A 17,097-nucleotide genomic window follows, 5' to 3' on the forward strand; every position below is an offset into this window, starting at 1 on the left:
TGTTGTTTTTGCAGGAGCAGGCGGAGAGGAGCAGAGGTCTGCGGGGAGGAGGGGGCTGTTTTTTGGGAAGTGGAGGGAGGGGGTCTGCTTCAGGAAGCGTGGCGCACACATAATATGAGTTAACGCTGAAATATTAGGCCCCCTCACAGCTCTGACACGGCCGTGAGTGTGTTTGTGTGCCGTTTGCTGCAGCGTCATCAATCATGCTTTCACTGCCCAGCCTCCTCTTTTAACTCCACACATGACGACCGAGGCCTTATCTCCCCTCCACACAGACCTGACCCAGGCCCTGACCCAGGCCCTGACCCAGGTCCTGACCCAGGTCCTGACCCCCGGTGATAAGATGAAAGTCTCATCCATCCCAACACCACCTGAACTCAGACAGAGGAGATTCCTCTCCGTCAGCCCAGCCTCAGTTTTCAGGTCACATCCTGCAGCTGCTGCAGAGAGGAGGCATGCTTAGTTTCTTTAAAGCTCCTTCAGGAGAACACTCCTCTCCAACACTTCTTCCTATTCAGGCCTTTGAGTCACCAGGTCAGGGGTCTGCATCTTTAACTTTCATAGGAGCCGTTTAGCCTCAGCTCACCTGGATTAAAGTCATTCAGGAGCCACAAAATCTACTTTACCTTCACAATAAAGACTAAAGTAGATACAATTCTGAACAAAGTTAAAATCTAATGATTCTCTAAACAATAAGGTTTTTGATTTCAATCAATCAATCAATCTATTTATATAGCGCCAAATCATAACAAATGTTATTTCAAGACACTTTACAAAAACATTCACAGGTCTAGACCCATAAATGTTAATACAATTTTATTAGCAGAAACTCAACATCAAGACAAGATAAGAAGTCTTATCTTATCTTAATCCCCCATCAGTACAGGACTTTGATGAATTGTACATGTGATGTCTAAGGTTTTTTTAGATAAATTTGCTCAGAAAAAAAGAAATTTCAAAAAAGGCAAAAAAAAGTTTTAAAAGTTGCAAAATTCTAAAAATATACAGAAAAATAGAAATTTCAAAAATTTGCACTTTTTTTCTAAATTTGAAATTTCAAAATTGCAAAAAAAAAATGAAATGTCAAAAATTGACAAAAATTAAAAAACAAACCAAATTTCAACAATTTGCAAAAATGTCAAGCAATTTTGAAATTTTGAAAAATGAAAAGAAAATTAAATTTAAGATTTTTTAAAAAATATGCGGAAATTAAAAAGATAATAAATAAATTTAATAAATTTCCAAAAATTTCTACATTTTTAAAATAATATTGAATTTGATAACACATACTGATAATGTTGCTTTACTCTTCAGTTTTTGTTGTTTGCTAATGTCTCCCCACATATCAATCATTTATATCAATCCAGCACGTTGTCAGTGAATGAATTAAAATCAGTATTTTCTTCCAGATGAGTCTTTTTGTAGATGTAGTTATCTTCCCAGGGCTGTAAAACTTGAGGTTAGCCACAGGTGCATGGAAAGTTGGTGGGCTGTTGATGTTGTAGGAGGTGAAGTAGAGCGGTGGCAGGCTTTATTGACAGATGGGATGAAGATTTAGTTTAACTAAATGTTAACACAGGATTTTATTTAGTGTCAGTGTCTTTAACCATCAATACCCTCTGGAAGAAACACAACTATTCTTTATTTTAATAATATTTTTTAAAGCAACAAGGAGCCACTGCAGAGGAGTCAAAGAGCCACAGGTTGAACACCCTTGGTTCCGGAATGTAGTGACATCACAAAGACAGAAAGCTCTCTGTGCTTGATGATGAACATTCTAGAACCTGCATGGAGCTGCAGCAGTTTGGGAATCATGATCAGGCTTTAAGATGTTTCCAGAAATAACTCTCAGAATGAGAAGTTTCTGTCAGCTCGTTTTACGCAAAACAAATGAGGCGGCTGTAGCGGGGGGGCGGAGCCTCTTTATGAGCCTCTGACTCTGTGATGTGGTCTGTGACGTCTCAGCGGGCCGAGCGCAGTTTGCTTATTTACCCAGAAAATAACAATAACAGGCGAGCGCCGCCGTCCCCAGCCCCAGCCCCAGACGCCGCCTAATGTGGCGGTGTAATTTTACGAAGGTTAGGCGGTTTGAAACCAGGCCGGGGTGTAATTGGAGTTTAGCTCTCCCACTAACTGCCCATGAACAGTCCAGTTAATTCTTAACAGCTCCCCCTTCACCTCCTCCTCCTCCTCCTCCAGCCCGACCAGTGTTTTGAACATTTAACGGGATCTCTCTGCGCTCGTAAAGGATCCTCCGTGTTCCTCCGGGCAGAGAGGGCCTACAGGAGTGTGTGTGTGTGTGTGTGTGTGTGTGTGTTTTCATGAGCGTTGGAAGGTATTGGTGGAGCTAAAGGATCACTAATGAGAAGCACATGTTGCAGCCAATCACAGGCTGTGCTGTTTGGGCCTCAGCGGCGAGCGGCGAGCAGTGAGCGGCGAGCAGCGGAGCTTAAACTTATTAAAGGCAGTAAAACTGATGCTTCCTCCTGTTTTCCCAATTAAAGCCCCGAGCCGTCCCTCCCCGAGCCGTCCCTCCCCGAGCCGTCCCTCCCCGAGCCGTCCCTCCCCGAGCCGTCCCTCCCCGAGCCGCGCTCCCTCCTGACTCCAGGGGTTCACTGAGCACATCTGGACCTGATACCACCGATAAGGCTCCCTGTACGCTGACCCAACACCAGACTGAAGGGGACCTGGTCGGGGCGTCACTGGAGGTCTGTCAGTGGTTCTGGTCCAGTGAAGAGCCTCTCTCTTAACACTTTTCTTAATGAAAAGTCCCCGGGTCAAACTCTGAACTGAACTCTGTTAGCTCTCAGAGCTGCCCCTCCTCCTCCTCCTCCTCCTCCTCCTCCTCCTCCTCCTCCTCCTGGAGGCCTGCAGCTCCTCCAGCTCCTGTCAGAGGTCAGACTCATAAAGGTCCTGGTCTCTCTGACAGTCTAACACTCAATCCATCCTGTCTTTATCTGCTCCCTGCCGCTGAGGAGCCCTGATAAGGCTCTGAGCCGCAGTGACTGTGAAATTAGGCCTTTATGGAGAATCATTAAAGGCACAGTTCACCAAAAAATGTTCCCCATGAGGGATCAATAAAGAGTGTTCGACTCCAAAAACGAAAAAAAACAAGCACAAAAAAACTGACAAAAACAAAATGAAAAAAAACAAACAAAACAACAAAATTAACAATAAAAAAGCACAAAGCAAACGAAAACAAACAAAACAAAACAAAAAACAAGCTAACAAGACAAAAACAAACAAAAAAATTAAAAAACAATAATACAAAGCAGCCAAAAACAAATAAACAAACCAGAAAAATTAAAACAAAGCAAACAAAAAACAAGCTAAAACAGAACAAAACCAAACAAAAAAACAAAAACAAATCACAAAACAAAAAAGCAAACAAAAACCAAATAAAACAAACAAAACAATAAAACATAAAAAAACAAACAAAAACAAAACACAAAACAAAAATATAAAGCAAACAAAAACCAGACCAACAACAAACAAACAAACAAACAAAAAAAAGGAAACCAGACAAACAAAAAAACAAATCAAAACAAACTAAACAATAAAACATTAAAAACAAACAAAAAATAAAAAACAAACAAAAGGAAAACAAAACAAAAATCCACACCACGAGCTCATTTCTGCTCTTTAGGTTTCTTTTTGGATATTTATTTAGTCTGAACATAAGTCAGTGCATTTTGTTTGAAGTTTGGATCTAAGGACATTAGTGACGTATAGTAAAAGTTTAATGAAAATAACATCAGTGTAGCATGTGAAAATGTAAATATGTGCTCTGGCAGACTCAGTATGGTGGGTCACGAAGGGTTAAAATGTGTTTTCAACACATGTTTTCTGTGTTAGTCGTAAATTAAGCTTTTTTCAGGTGATACTGAGTCATGAACCAAGTTTTATTATAAAGAGACGTTTGGTGAAAAAGCAGTTAAGAAAAGCAGATTGCAGCTGTTTTATTACATGCATACTGGTTTTTCTCCATCGTCTCCTAAACGAGAGGTTTTCCTGCGGTTATCAGGACGTTAATGCAGCAGTGAACAGAGTTTATCCCCAGTTTTCACCTGATCCCTGTGGAGGAACGTCCTGAAACCTCCCAGAGAAGAGTTTATCTCTGTGCCTCCACGAGGAAGAGATGTTGATCTGTTTCATAAAGCACACTGTCTGCCATTATATCCCTGGAAAATTAACTGAGTTTTCCTGTATTTTTGGAAAGTGTTGCCTTCAAGCAGCATGAAGAGCCTCAGTTTTCCTGTAAACCTTGTTTTTCCTCTGGTGGAGCGGCCTGTGAGAGATGACAAACTGAGACACAGCAGCCGCCCGCCGCTGATTCTGCTCTGACCTCTGTCAGGGATCTCTGTTAAAAAGTCCATTCAGCCCATTAATACTCTCAGAAAACACACAGCCCTCCTAGATGTGGTCATTGGCATCCCGCAGAGCGCCGCGGCACAACCGCCCATTCATGCTCTGACTCTCCTCCTCCTCCTGTGTTTGTGTTGCAGCTGACGAGGGCCAGAGACAGTCCAGCATGTGCATTCTGTACCACATCAGCATGGACGACAGATTCAAGTCCATGTTTGCCGACACAGACTGCATACCGCAGGTAAGGCTGGCTAATGTACCAAACCCAGCAGACCACGACCGACACATCAGCATCAGCGGCTAACGGCACCGCGGGAATTAATGCATGACAGAGACGGGGGGGAGGGAGGGGACGCACGCCACATCTGGAGCCAAAAACCACCAGAGGGCTGCTGCTCAGGCTTCACTCTCAGCGTGATGACAACGAGCTTTTCTCTCCCAGGCCTGAACCGTCCTGCAGCTGAAAAACCTCTGAAACCAAATATCACAGCTTCGACTTTTCCCAGAGCTACACAGGAGTTATAATCATGACCCGGACCTGAGAGGTTTGAGCCTCAGCCCTGACCCCTCAGGGGGCATCTGAAGCCCCGTTTCCACCAAGCGGTCCGGTTTGGATCAGTACAGTTTGGTACGGGTTGGATCAGTAAAGCCTGATCCTGTGTTTCTTGGTAGGCGGCGAGTAAGCCCGATGCTGATAGCCGCACCAGCTACAGAAACAGAAGGGTACCAAAGTGGGACGGTAATTTGGGGACCTGTCCTGGTTTTAGTCAAAGGAAACGCCACTAAATCTTGTACCCAGATGAACTGAACTAAACCGCTTGGTGGACACGGGGCTTGTAGCCTTTTTGCGTCCTTGTTTGGGTTGATTCTGTATAAATATTTCACGATCTCGCCCACCTCCAGAGGCTTCTGGTCCAGAATAAGCTCTTTCTCCAACAGTCAGAGACCGTCAGGGACAGAAACACGTTGCAGCGGTTTCAGAGCTGCAGGACGAAGCCCCTCAGGCTGATTTCCTTCAGCTTTCCATCCTGACGTTCCAACTAAGCGCCGCTCCCTCCTGATTGAGTTGACCCGGTCAGCCGCTCCTCTCATCACTGGCGATTAGCCAAATGTGCGTCGTGTTTGTTTGTCGAGATTGGGTGTAAACGTCGGCCAGATGTGGTCGGGAGAGTCTGCTGTTTTTTCAGAAGGTCACGTCAGCAGCAGATCTGGACCCCGGGGTCTCTCCCCCCTCCGAGCGCTCGGGAGGCGGGCGAGCAGCATGACCAGGATGTGACCCCTGACCCTGCCCTGAGGCTTGCTTACTCTCCCACTCGCTGCTCTCTTCTAGATTCATTTCTCTTATTTGGTCCATCCGTCTCTGCTCTGAGGATTAACGATGCTTGATGGCGCGCAGAGGGTTTGTGTGAAACCGAGAGGAAAACGTCCAGCTCCTGCTTGATGGATTCTCCTGGTTTATTACATTTTCTCTGGAAATCTCCAGTAGGGCCAGGATCCAAAAATGGCTTATGGGATGCCATTGATCCCTCATCAACTCATGCCAATTATTGAGCAACCAATGCCAATTGTTCAGTGACTTGTGCCAATCACTCAGCAACTCGTGCCAGTCCCACAGTAACTCATACCCATCATTAAGTGACTCCTGCCAATCATTAGGTGACTCATGCCAGTCGTTCAGTGACTCATGCCAGTCGTTCAGTGACTCATGCCGGTCGTTCAGTGATAGGTGCCTATCGTTCAGTGACTCATGCCAGTCGCTCATTGACTCATGCCAGTCCCTTCATCACTAATGCCAGTCTTTCAGTGACTCCTGCCAGTCGTTCAGTGACGGGTGCCTATCGTTTAGTGACTCATGCCTATCGTTCAGTGACTTGTGCCAATCGTTCAGTGACTCCTGCCAGTCGTTCAGTGACGGGTGCCTATCCTTTAGTGACTCATGCCTATCGTTCAGTGACTTGTGCCAATCGTTTAGTGACTCATGCCTATCGTTCAGTGACGGGTGCCTATCCTTTAGTGACTCATGCCAATTGTTCAATGACTTGTGCCAATCGTTCAGTGAGTCATGCCAATTGTTCAGTGACTTCTGCCAATTGTTCAGTGACTCATGCCAGTCCCTTCGTCACTAATGCCAATCGTTCAGTGACTCATGCCAGTCCTTTCTTCACTAATGCCAGTCTTTCAGTGACTCATGCCAATCGTTCAATGACTTGTGCCAATCGTTCAGTGACTCATGCCAATTGTTCAATGACTTCTGCCAATCGTTCAGTGACTCATGCCAATCGTTCAGTGACTCATGCCAATCATTCAGTGACTCGTGCCAATTGTTCAGTGACTTATCCCAGTCGTTCAGTGACTCATGCCAATCATTCAGTGACTCATGCCAATCGTTCAGTGACTCATGCCAATCGTTCAGTGACTTGTGCCAGTCGTTCAGTGACTCATGCCAATCATTTAATGACTTGTGCCAATCCTTCAGTGACTCATGCCAATAGTTCAGTGACTTATGCCAATCGTTCAGTGACTTATGCCAATCGTTTAGTGACCTGTGGCTATTCCTCACCAATGTGTGACAGTCCAACAGTGACTTGTGCCAGTTTTGCGTGTTGGTGCAAGTTGCTGGGTGGTTGCTACGAGTGACTGAGCAGTCAGTGGTATACCATAGGCCGTTTGTGTACCTGGCTGTCACTCAGAATATTTACAGAAACATTCTTTGTTTCGTTCAGAGAGCTGTTCCTGTCAGGCCTCGTGTTAGACTTAATTCACCTCCATCAGTCCACCCTGTAAAGACACGTCTTTAACAAACCCCCTCACCTTTCATCCCGGCGTGGGACCTCCCTCTCTCTTTTATCACTTTCCCAGGCCGCCGGGTGACCCGCCCCCCCCTCCTCCTGCTTTAATGGGGTCAGGGTTTGCTGCTCCATGTGGATGTCAGCAGAGAGGTGGAGGTGTGGGCTGAAGGGGTGGAGGTGGCTGTGTTGGCTGGGCTGCAGCGCCGAGGCCCCCGGTGGCTGTCTGTGGTAAATAAGCAGAATCAGGTGCCAGAGAGTCTAGACGGGGCTGATTTTGGGGTCCGGGGCCCCTGGTATGTGATACTTTACCCAGGCCCGGTCCAGCCTCTCCCTCCTCCTCCTCGCTCTGGTTCCTCGCAGGGAAGCTGAGCACCTCTGGCCCCCCATCACCCCCCTCAGCTCCGAGCTCTTCCTGTTTAATGTTAAATCAGCGCAGGAGAGGGATGGACACCGCGGAGGGAGGGGGTTTAGGAATGAAGACGAGAAGAAGAGGGGGTATTGTGCTTCTTTTAGTCTTTATTCTGTCCCTGTGGTGTTCCCGTAGTCAAAAAAAATCTTTATTTTTTTCTCTCCCTGGTGTTTTAGAAAGCTCTCCTCTCAGCTTCTGTCTGAAACAGTTGTTTTTAGCCGCTGTCTCTAAAGACAAACCCCATCCCCTCTGATTGGCCGGCTCTCTGGAGGCCTGTTGGGTCGGAGCCATGGGTAGACCTTTACGTAAAGATCCTGTGAAGATCTCAAGAAGAAACCATGAAGATATCTTGAAAATTTCTCAAAGATCTCACAAAGATATCATGACAGTTGGATCCTGTTCGTGACGCCAATTTGTTTAAAGATTGCATCTTTGTCAAACCAAAATAACTGAACACAGTCTTTTCCACGGTCAGACTCTTTGGGTTGATGTTTTTCTTGTGAATAATCTCAGCGATGAATTCTGCTTCCCAGCTGATGAGGATGCTCTTCGACTGCGGGGAGAGGCTGGACGTGGAGCTCATCTCGCTCTGCATCAACCTGGCCGCCAACAAGAGCAACGCCCAGCTGGTCTGTGAAGGTAAACGATTAACGCCACAGAGGAAGAGACCTTTGATTCCTCTCGGTGTCGCTCACTTCCTGTGTGTCTGTTTCTTCAGGTAACGGTCTGAAGATGCTGATGAAGCGGGCTGTGAAGATGAAGGATGTTCTGGTGATGAAGATGATCAGAAATCTGTCTCAGCACAGCGGACAAACTAAGAGCCTCTTCCTGGTTAGTCCTCAGAGAGCTGTGTCCGGAGTGATGGCGCCACCTGCTGTCTGCTCATAGAGACAGGTGATCTGTGCGCTGACGTCTCCTCTGCTCCCTGCAGGACTACGTCGGAGACCTCGCTGCTCAGATCAGCGAGGAGGAGGCCGAGGAGTTTGTCATCGAGTGTTTGGGCACGCTGGCCAACCTGACCATCCCTGACCTGGACTGGGCGCTCGTTCTCACCGAGTACAACCTGGTGCCGTACCTGAAGGACCGACTCAAACCAGGTGGGTGTCAGAAAGACGGACCAGAGTCAGGTATGGATTGAAAAAGACAAACTGTTTCCACCCTCTCACCTTGCCGTCTCTCTGAGGTCAGGAGTCGCCGAGGACGACCTCATACTGGAGGTGGTGATCATGATCGGCACCGTGTCCATGGACGACTCCTGTGCAGCCATGTTGGCCAAGTCTGGGATCATTCCCGCGCTCATCGAGCTGCTCAACGGTGAGAGGCAAAAGAAAAGGATTTATCACGACGTGGAAATGTGAAAGCTCAAAAAACAGGAAGCAGAGCGGAAAGAGACGCAGGTGGCAGGATTCGTTTTGGGAAAGAAGGAGAAGAAGAGTCCTCATTCCATTTCCTTCAGTTTCCTTCCTTCTCTCCTTTAATCCTCACTCCAGTCCTTTCTTCCTTCCTTCCTTTTCTTTACTTCCCTCCTGTCATTCCTTCCCTTTCCTTCCGTCCCCTCTACTTTGTTCATTCTTTGCATCTTCCTTCATTCCTTCCCTCCTCCCTTTCTGCATCCTTCTTTCCCTCCTTCTTTCCTCTAATACTTCCATTTCCTTCCTCCCTCACTGCCTTGTTTCTTTTTTCCATTTTCCTTCATTCCTTTCTTTCTCCCTTCATTTCTTCATCCTTCTTTCCTTCCTCCTTTCTTTCGTTCTTCTTTCCTTCATCCGTCTTCCTTCTTTATTTCCTCTGTTCCTTTCCTTCCTCTCTCCCCCACTCCTTTGTTTTTTCTTTCCATCTTCCTTTGTTCCTTCCCTCCTGCCTTCCTTCATACTTCTTTCCTTCCTTCTTTCCTCCATTCCTTCTCTTTTCTTCCTCCCCCACTCCTTCATTCCTTTCTTCCTTCCTTTGTTCCTTCCTTCCTTTGTTCCTTCCTTCTTTCTTTCCTTCCTTCTTTCCTCCCTTCCTTCCTGTATTCCTTCTTTCCTCCTCTACTTCTTGCGTCCTTCCCTTCTCACTTCTTCCTGGGTTCCTTCTCTTTCCTTCTTTTTCCCCCTCTACCTTCCTTCCTTCTTGCTTTCCTTCCTTCTTGCTTTACTTCCTTCTTTCCTCCCTTCCTTCCTATTTTCCATCCTTCCTACTCCCCTCCTTGCTTCCTTCCCTTACCTACTTTCCTCCTTTATTCTCTTTTTCTTACCCACGTTTCTCCCTCCTTTCTTTCCCTGTTCTCTCCATTCTCACCTCCTCTCTTCCTTACTTCCTTTCCTTTACTTCCCCACTTCTTCATTCCTTTTCCTTTCTTCCTTCATCCCTTCCTCCCCTCCTTCCTTCCTTCTTTCTTTACTTCCTTCTTTCCTCCCTTATTTCCTGTTTTCCTTCCGTCCTCCTCCACTCCTTCCCTTCTCTCTTTATCTTATTTTCCTTCTGTCTTTCGTTCCTTTTTCTTTCTTCCTTTGTTCCTCCCCTATTCTTCCTTCCCCTTCCCCCTTGATTCTTCCTCCCCCATCTATTCTTTCCCTCCTTCTTTCTTTCCTTCCTCACCATTTGTTGCTCCCCCTTTCATCCCTCCCATTCCTCCCTCATTTCTTTCCTCCTTATTTTTTTTTCTTACCCACCTTCCTTCCTCCTTTCCTTTCTCTGTTCCCTTCCTTCTTCCTTCCTTCCTTCCTTCCTTCCTTCTTTTCCATGTCAGTAAAGTCTGAATCTGAAAATCAGTCCTGATCAAATCCAGATCCTGATCCTGTCATAAAACCATCCAGACATATTTCTCTACAGCGCCCCCTGGTGGTGAACATGTTCCTTGGTCAGAAGCAGAGTTTGCTGATGTAATCGCAGCACATAACATCACAGCTCACTTTGAGGACGCTTTGTCAGTAACTTTCCTCTCTCCTTGTTTTTCCTCTCAGTCAAACAAGAGGACGATGAGTTTGTGTGTCAGATCGTCTACGTCTTCTACCAGATGGTGTTTCACAAAGCCACCAGGGACGTCATCGTCAAAGACACTCGTATCCTAAAGCTCCTAATCTCAGTAGGTAGGAAACGTTTCAGACGCTCCGCCCGTTCCTTCCTTAACCCCTGACCCCAGCGGCCCCGGCGTACCTCATCGACCTGATGCACGACAACAACGCCGAGATCCGCAAGGTCTGCAACAACACGCTGGACATCATCGCTGTGAGTAGTCACATGACCCTGAAAACCTGCAGAAACTAAAGCTGGAGCTCAGCATCAGCAGCTCCTCCAGCTCCGTCACGTCTGCAGAGACAGATCTGACACCGGCCGATTAACCCGCCAATAAACTCCTGAGTCAGCCCGCGACTGACAGACGTGGTCAGCTCCCGGTCAGCCTGTGACGGCGTGTGACGGCTGCCAGGCCTCAGATCAGCATAATGAGCCGTAGATTAGAGCCAGGCGGCGAGCGCGAGGGCGGCGAGGGGGGGGGCAGAGGAAGTGTTTCATTGAAATTATCAGTGAGAGCCATTAAACTGTGAACCACATGAAAGACGACGAGGGGGGGTCTGGAGTGTGTCAGCAGAGGTGAGAGAGAAAGCAGACACACACACACACACGCACACACACACACACACACACACACACACACACACACAGAGGATCATTACTGCTCCTCTGGCAGCACACACTTTAACTGTGCAGTCCTAAAAACTTCAACCTTTGATCACCGTCCTGCTCACACACACACACACACAGACACACAGACACACACACACACACACACACACACACACACACACACACACACACACACACACACACACTGAGCCCGGACATATTTCCACAGGAAGACGATGAAAAAGTGACCCCCCCCCCCTGCAGGGCGTGATGAGCTCATCCAGTCTGAACTCGGCTGTGACTCAGATTAAATGTGCAGGGAGATAATCGCTGAGTCAGAGATGCTTTTTGATGAGTCTGCTGGAAGATAGCGCTCGTCGTTTTCTGGGCCTGTTTAGGTCAGGGTCCTGCTCCTGCTCCGCTCTGCATCTGAATGATTAATCTCTCAGACCAGACCGACCTTTATCGCTCAGCCTTCAGCGCCTGCAGAGAAAAAGAAAACGGAGCTCTGTGTTTGTCCTCACAGAGCACGTTTTTTTCACCTGGATTAAAGTCATTCAGGAGCCACAAAATCTTCACAATAAAGACAATAGGATGTATACCATTCTATGACCAGTTGATTCCAGTAATTAGGTATCTAAATGTGAGATATTTTGAATTTGAAAAATTGTACATGTGATGCCTAGACTTTTAATTTAAAAAAATATGCAAATATTTAAAAAATATCTTTAAAAAATGCAAGACAAATAAAAAAAAAAGAATTGAACTAATTAGATTTGCATAAATTTTGGAATTCCAAAAAGGTTGCAAAAATTTCAAAACAACTTGCAAAAAAGTGCAAAATTAAAACAATTGTAATGTCAAAAAATATGCAAAAAAAAATAGAAGAAAAAGACATTTTAAAAAATCTCTAAAATAGAAAAAATGTGAAATTATTAAAATTCGCAAGATTTTGGAATTCTAAAAAGGTTGCAAAAATTTCAAAACAACATTTCAAAAAGTGAAAAATTAAAACAATTGAAATGTAAACAATTATGCCAAGAAATAGAAGAAAAAGACATTTTAAAAAATCTCAGAAACAGAAAAAAAATTGAAATTATTTGAATTTGCAAAAATTTTGTATTTCCAAAAAGCTTGTAAAAATTCAAAAACAAAATTGAAAAAATTACAAAATGTAAACAGTTGAAATGTCAAAAAATATGCACAAAATAGAAGAAAAAGACATTTCAAAATTGTCCAAAAATGGGAAAAAAAAGAAATTAATTAAATTTGCCAAAATTTAGTAATTCTAAAAAGGTTGAAAAATTAATAAACAAAATTGCAAAACATTGCAAAAAATAAAAATTGGAAATGTAACAAATATGCAAAACAAAAGAATAGAAATTTCAAAAATTAATACGTTTTCAATTTTATTTTTAAGTTATCTTGACTGTGATAACTTATTGATAATATGGCACCTTGCATTTTTTTTTTTCGTTTAGTAATGTCTCTCCACATTTCAATCACATATATTAATCCAGCACGTTGTCAGTGAACTGAATCCAAACACACAGAATAAAATCAGTATTTTCTTCCAGATGAGTGTTTTTGTAGATGTAGTTATCTTCCCAGGGCTGTAAAACTTGAGGTTAGCCACAGGTGCATGGAAAGTTGGTGGGCTGTTGATGTTGTAGGAGGTGAAGTAGAGCGGTGGCAGGCTTTATTGACAGATGGGATGAAGATTTAGTTCAACTAAATGTTAACACAGGATTTTATTTAGTGTGCGAATGGATGGATAGATAGATGGATGGATGGATGGATGGATAGAGGGTTTTATGAATAGTGCTACTTTTTGCTCTTTCAGTATCGTTTCACTGATTCAGACTCTTCTTTCCCTCCCTGTGGCTCCAGGAGTACGACGAGGAGTGGGGGAAGAGGATCCAGAAGGAGAAGTTTCGCTGGTACAACGGTCAGTGGCTGGAGATGGTGGAGAACCGCCAGATGGACGAAGCGGCCGAGCCCTTCATGTACGGGGACGACGCAGAGTCCTTCATCGGGAACGGGGACATCCTGGAGAGACCTGACCTCTTCTACAACGCCGGTACGGGCTGCTTTACCACATTGTCCTCCATATCTTAGACTGAGAGAAGAGATTAACCTTGTTTGTGTTCTTTAATCCAGACGGGATCATGTCAGCAGACGGAGCCATCAGTCCTGAGTTTTACAACGACCTGAGCAGGTAAAGGCCCGTTTCTCCTCCCTTTACCCACAAACCTGTATCCATCCTTTTCAAACAACGTTACTGTCACTGCTCCCTTACTCCAGTGTGTCCTTCAAGTTGGTATTTCTGTTAACCAATACGTCCACCAGACTATGGAGGAGGTGTTGCTAATCTACCGCTTGCATAAAAGACAAAAACAGATGAAGGGTTGTAGGAGGTGGTGGTCAGTGAGGCCTCCATGGTCTCTGCTCTGGCTCCTGTCTCTTTAAGAGCTGATGTTAAAGTCCTGGTTCTTGTTCCTAAAGCTCTACACGGCCTTTATGCTGCAGCTCCATCAATGAGGTTCTAGAATGTTCATCATCAAGCACAGAGAGCTTTCTGTCTTTGTGATGTCACTGCATTCCGGAACTCTCTGAGTGTTGCACTTTTTGGCCTCAATAAGCTGCTATTTCCCTGTTCTACTGGATGTCACTGGTAGTGACATGTGAAATTTCCAAATTACTTCAAAAACCTTGTAACCTCACCACCTTTTAGAGATACAGAGGTCGGCATTTTTTGCCAGGGCATTGTGTTCTGAGACAATGATGTAAGAATGTTCATAGGATACAGTCAGTGTTACCAACTTAAGAAACTTAAACCCTTCTGGGCAGTTTTTTTTTTTTTTTCAAAAAAAGCAATAACCAGCATTTAACAGCAACAAAGTGGCCAAAAACACAAACACTGATCCAGTATCATGTCTCACAAGAGCAAGGCTGGAGCCACTTATTTCAGTACAAAACTCCACCTGAGTCCATGACAATAAAAAACTGAGCCCAGCCACAGCCTGAGTTGAAGATCCTGTTATTAAAGCTCCTCCTTTAACACAGATTACACATGAGTGGAACTTGAAACTGACTGGAAAAAGTCATAATTCAGCTTTTTGCTGCAAGTTGGATAGAAAAGTTCATTAAGCATGGCTAACTGCGTCTTGTTTGCTTTTTTTGTATTTCACACATTAACCAACCAGTATCTTTAGTAAACTCCCAGTTAGCCTTTTAGCTTATTAGCTATCATTAGCAGCTCGCAGCCACATTCCTCCAAACTAAACACCAACAAACACTCTTCATTTATATGAACTGTGTTACTCACCTGTTGATGGGTTTGATCCTCATAAGCTGATGAATTCAGCTGTAACCGCTGTTCACCTTCAACTTTATCATCCAGCAATCAGTCTGGAAAGAAAACCAGGTCCTCTGGTTCAGTTTCTGTTGATTCCTCTAACCGCTCTCATTCACACCGTCTTGACATTTGCTGCAAGTCTTCCCTGGGTCTCTACTCCCAAAACTACGCCCTCTGTCCCTCTGTAGAGACGAGAAGTGAGACACTTTGATAAACCTGTAAACACTTTGGTTTCTGAGACTGGATTGTATATTTTAATCTAAGACTGGTACTTCCTGCAGAAGCTAGCTTTGTGACCCCAGCCTGACCCTACACACACATTAAATCTCTGAGAATCAGTGTGTACAGCAGCATGATGTGTGTGTGTGTGTGTGTGAAGGAGCTGTCAGCAGAGCAGGTTGTCCTCGTCCACACACTGCGGCTGTGTCAGAGAGGAAACACTAACCTGTGAGTGTTTACCTTCGCCTCGCTGGCTCTGCCCTCTCGTATTGTTTTTCCTAATCACTATTCGCTGATGTGTGTTTTTGAACCTGGCCAGGCCCGAGCCGACGAGGCCGCACCGATCCCAGAAGGCATCGCTCCACCCTCAACAGCAATACTTTGAGAGCAAACACTCGGCGGCTGTCTTGTTGTTCGTGGCTCTGATAAATCCACTCCTCCAGTCAGAGAAACACGAGGAGACACAGGAGACTGAAGCCTGGGAATTAAAAACCGATCCTGATATCACTGATAGTTTCCTCTGATCTGTGTTCGTCAGCAGCAGCCGCTCGTTGGGTTCGCTGCAGAGATGATGAATCGTTGAGGAAATGGAGCGTTTATGGAGGACAGTTTGTCTTATTTAGTGTGAGTCTCTCTTATGATAACGCTCCTGTTGATGGACGCCGCTGCTCCGCAGGAAACTTTACTTTGGCCGAAGTTTAAAGGACGAATCTAACAGTTTAAACCCAACAAGAGGAGAGAAGTCAGTCCTCTATTCTCCGTCTCTCAGCTCTGTAACCGATAGCGTCTGAGTGCACGGCGGGCGCTGGGGGAAAGGGCGTCTGTGAGACTGTTTTAATTTGGCCGCTGTACTCTGAGTGATCCAGGTTAACATAATAATCAAAGCCAGCTCCAGAGCTTATTTTAAACCATGTGTGAAACATGGTGTGAATGAGGCCTTTTAAAACACACGTTACACACACGTTACACTGCACAACCACTGTACCAAGACACACACACACACACACACACACACACACACACACACACACACACACACACACACACACACACACACACACACACACACACACACACACACAGTGGAGGATAAAGGGGACTTCACATAGTTAAATAAATCAGATGCGTGACGAGCAAAATCAAACAGAAGAGACCAGAAATGATTGAACAGAAACCTCGCATGAAATGACAGAAAACTTTTAAATAACATTTTTAGAATAGAATAGAATAGAATAGAATAGAATAGAATGTGCTTTATTGATCCCCAACAATACATTGCATAACATTCAATAACGTACAAATAGGATAAAATGACAAGTGTCAGCCAGATAAAAAAAAGTTTCTATAAGAGACGACAGCTTGTCCGTCATTCTCCAGCCAGCCTCCACCTCCACAGGGTCCAGGACTGAGCTCGACTTCCTGTGTGGCGTTTATGTCCAGTGTTAGCTCTGTTAGCCATGTCTGTGAATAGCATGATGCTGCTCTGCCCTCTGGTATTCCCTCTGTTGCTGGGTTAGCACAGCTAGCTCGTCCATCTTATTGCAGATAGATCTTACGTTCCCAACAACGATGGATGGAAGGACAGGTCCATGTCTTCTCACAGGGAACACCAGCCCCCGCACCGGTTAGCATCAACATGCTACAGGCTGCTAACAGCTGAAATCTTGTGCGTAAACAATGCAACAATGGTTACACGGAGAATCTCCAGACAAACATAGGAGCAAAATATATATATATATATATATATATATATATATATATATATATATATATATTTATATATAAACACCACTTCAGCTAAAATTCAAGCAAAATTCTTTTTATTCTTGTTATCGAAATCAAGTCACATACTCTTTTTTCCAAAGTAATCAAATGTTTTTTACAGCATCAGTCTTGCCAGTCATTTCCTAAACTAGTATTTGAACGACTCTTCTTCCTGTCTCAGTGATTTATGTGTCTAATGATTGATAATGTTGGTTATGAAAGTCATAGATTCTAACCCTCTGAGTTAATACTGTTGTTGTAGTTAGCCAAACAATAGGCAGATAGTCAGCTTAGTCGACTGGGATCAAAGCTTCAACAGCAGGAAGTAGAAGTTTCTTGACAGAAGTCAACCTGAGCGTTAGCATAAATAAAGTCTGCAAAGGATTTAAAAACATTCAGACTAAGTAGGGATGGTACCGAATTAGGTACTTTTATAGGTACCTACCAAATTCTGTCCAAAGTACCGGGTATCGATTCATGTAAAACCAAAAGGTACCATGTTAATGTACCTAAACACATCCTTGTGACTGTGAGGGAGTGGAAGACTGGGTGATTTTCCATGCTGGACATGAACACAGTATTGCAAG

General features: G+C 44.7%; 1 protein-coding gene across 2 annotated transcripts in view; it reads left to right on the forward strand.

The window, feature by feature from the left end:
- kifap3a (kinesin-associated protein 3a) overlaps positions 1-17,097 on the forward strand; it is a 39,474-nt gene that overhangs the window by 15,240 nt on the left and 7,137 nt on the right. For both annotated transcript variants that reach the window (XM_074668283.1, XM_074668284.1), the window contains exons 11-19: positions 4,506-4,606; positions 8,097-8,202; positions 8,282-8,394; positions 8,495-8,660; positions 8,752-8,877; positions 10,509-10,607; positions 10,688-10,773; positions 13,060-13,249; positions 13,330-13,387. In XM_074668283.1, coding sequence (XP_074524384.1) covers positions 4,506-4,606; positions 8,097-8,202; positions 8,282-8,394; positions 8,495-8,660; positions 8,752-8,877; positions 10,509-10,607; positions 10,688-10,773; positions 13,060-13,249; positions 13,330-13,387 — 1,045 coding nt within the window. The remainder of the gene's footprint in view (positions 1-4,505; positions 4,607-8,096; positions 8,203-8,281; positions 8,395-8,494; positions 8,661-8,751; positions 8,878-10,508; positions 10,608-10,687; positions 10,774-13,059; positions 13,250-13,329; positions 13,388-17,097) is intronic.

Source organism: Halichoeres trimaculatus, unplaced genomic scaffold (genome assembly GCF_033239565.1).
Source record: "Halichoeres trimaculatus isolate MK-OKI-2021-1 unplaced genomic scaffold, fHalTri1.1 fHalTri1_scaffold_4, whole genome shotgun sequence".
Lineage (NCBI taxonomy): Eukaryota > Metazoa > Chordata > Actinopteri > Labriformes > Labridae > Halichoeres > Halichoeres trimaculatus.